Below are 1,528 nucleotides of genomic sequence, written 5' to 3'. Positions count from 1 at the left end.
AACAAATTTATATACTAATAATTGTGACGTGCCCCCCGGTAAGGATGGCGCAAAATTAATAAAGAGAAATATAAATGATGGGAATTATACGAATGATGATTTTTATAAAGATAATATATTTAATAAAAAGGGTAACATGAATAATATGAATAATATGAATAATATGAACAATATGAATAATATGAATAATATGAATAATATGAATAATATGAATAATATGAATAATATGAACAATATGAATAATATGAATAATATGAACAATATAAATAATACACATAATATTCACAATATACACAATATTCACAATATGAACATCCCAAAGGATAAAGAAATATCGCTAAGTAATAACATTTCTATGCTCCTAGATCGTATAAGTGATAATTCAGATATAAAGAAAAATCAATTCGACAATGAACAACATAATTATAATGATCATTATAATAACAACACAGCTTATGAGAACTCATGTAATTATGTTAATACAATAAATTATAATGACAATTTAAATATGGATACAAATAGTTTTGTTATTTCAGATAATTATATATGCCAATTTGGTTTGTCCTCATTATATAAATGTAAATTAAAGAATGAAAATAATTCTTTCCTTATAAACGTAATCGATTCATTTTACTTAAATCATATTAATGGAAATGATATTGTAGCAAATAATATTTTATTTCATAAAAGGTTGAGACATATTAATATATTATCATATAAAGGAAAAACAGCAGATAAAAGTAAATTATATTTATTATTTCAAAATATTCATGGAAGTATTTTAAAAACATATTCAACCCCCTTAGAGGAAACAGTCATAGCTTGTTATGCATATCAAATTATTGATTTGTTGGAATACATGCACACCAATTTCATAATATTCCAGGGTAAAAAATAAAAATAAAATAAAAATAATATATATATATCTAAATGATTATACAAATGTATAAATATATATATGTACACATTGTATTTTTTTTTGTTTGTTTGTTTTATTTTATTTTATTTTTTTTCTTTTTGAAGGCCTCCTTTCTAATATCATTTTACTACAAAAAAATACAAAAGAAGAACTAGTACAAATTCTAAACCAGCAAAACAAAAACGTCAATAAATATTTTCATATATATAAACACGGAATTATAAAAGTGTTTAATTTTGATTTCGCAAATATGGACGCAAGTAGTATATTATTTCTTTATAATATAAATACTACTATATCTTATAATTATTTTATTCTTTTATAATTTCTTTTCTTTTTTTTTAATGTAGATGAAAAGGATTATGAATTGGACTTTCTGTGTTTAGCAGTGTTAATATATGAAATGTGTACTAAATACAATTCTTATTATTCTAACAAATTTGTAATTAAGAAAAATATAAACGAATACATAATATACTATATGTTCTTTTTATTTTGTATATATATAGAGAATAGATAAAGGTTTTATGTATGTATATATATATATATATATATATTTATATGTGTGTGTATCTGTTTTTTTTTTTTTTTTTTTTTTTTTTTTTATCC

At 20.4% G+C, this 1,528-nt stretch overlaps 1 protein-coding gene across 1 annotated transcript; it reads left to right on the top strand.

Moving 5' to 3' along the window:
* On the top strand, positions 1–1,361 carry PRSY57_0010400 (protein kinase, putative; the record flags this gene model as incomplete). Its single annotated transcript, XM_020114189.1, has 3 exons — positions 1–887; positions 1,024–1,179; positions 1,270–1,361. Coding segments are annotated over 3 exons (1,135 nt in total), but the record flags the coding sequence as incomplete, so codon positions are not given.
* Positions 1,362–1,528: the final 167 nt, after the last annotated feature.

This window comes from Plasmodium reichenowi (assembly GCF_001601855.1).
Source record: "Plasmodium reichenowi strain SY57 chromosome Unknown, whole genome shotgun sequence".
NCBI classification, from domain to species: domain Eukaryota; phylum Apicomplexa; class Aconoidasida; order Haemosporida; family Plasmodiidae; genus Plasmodium; species Plasmodium reichenowi.
This window is presented reverse-complemented; position numbering and strand designations above follow the sequence as displayed.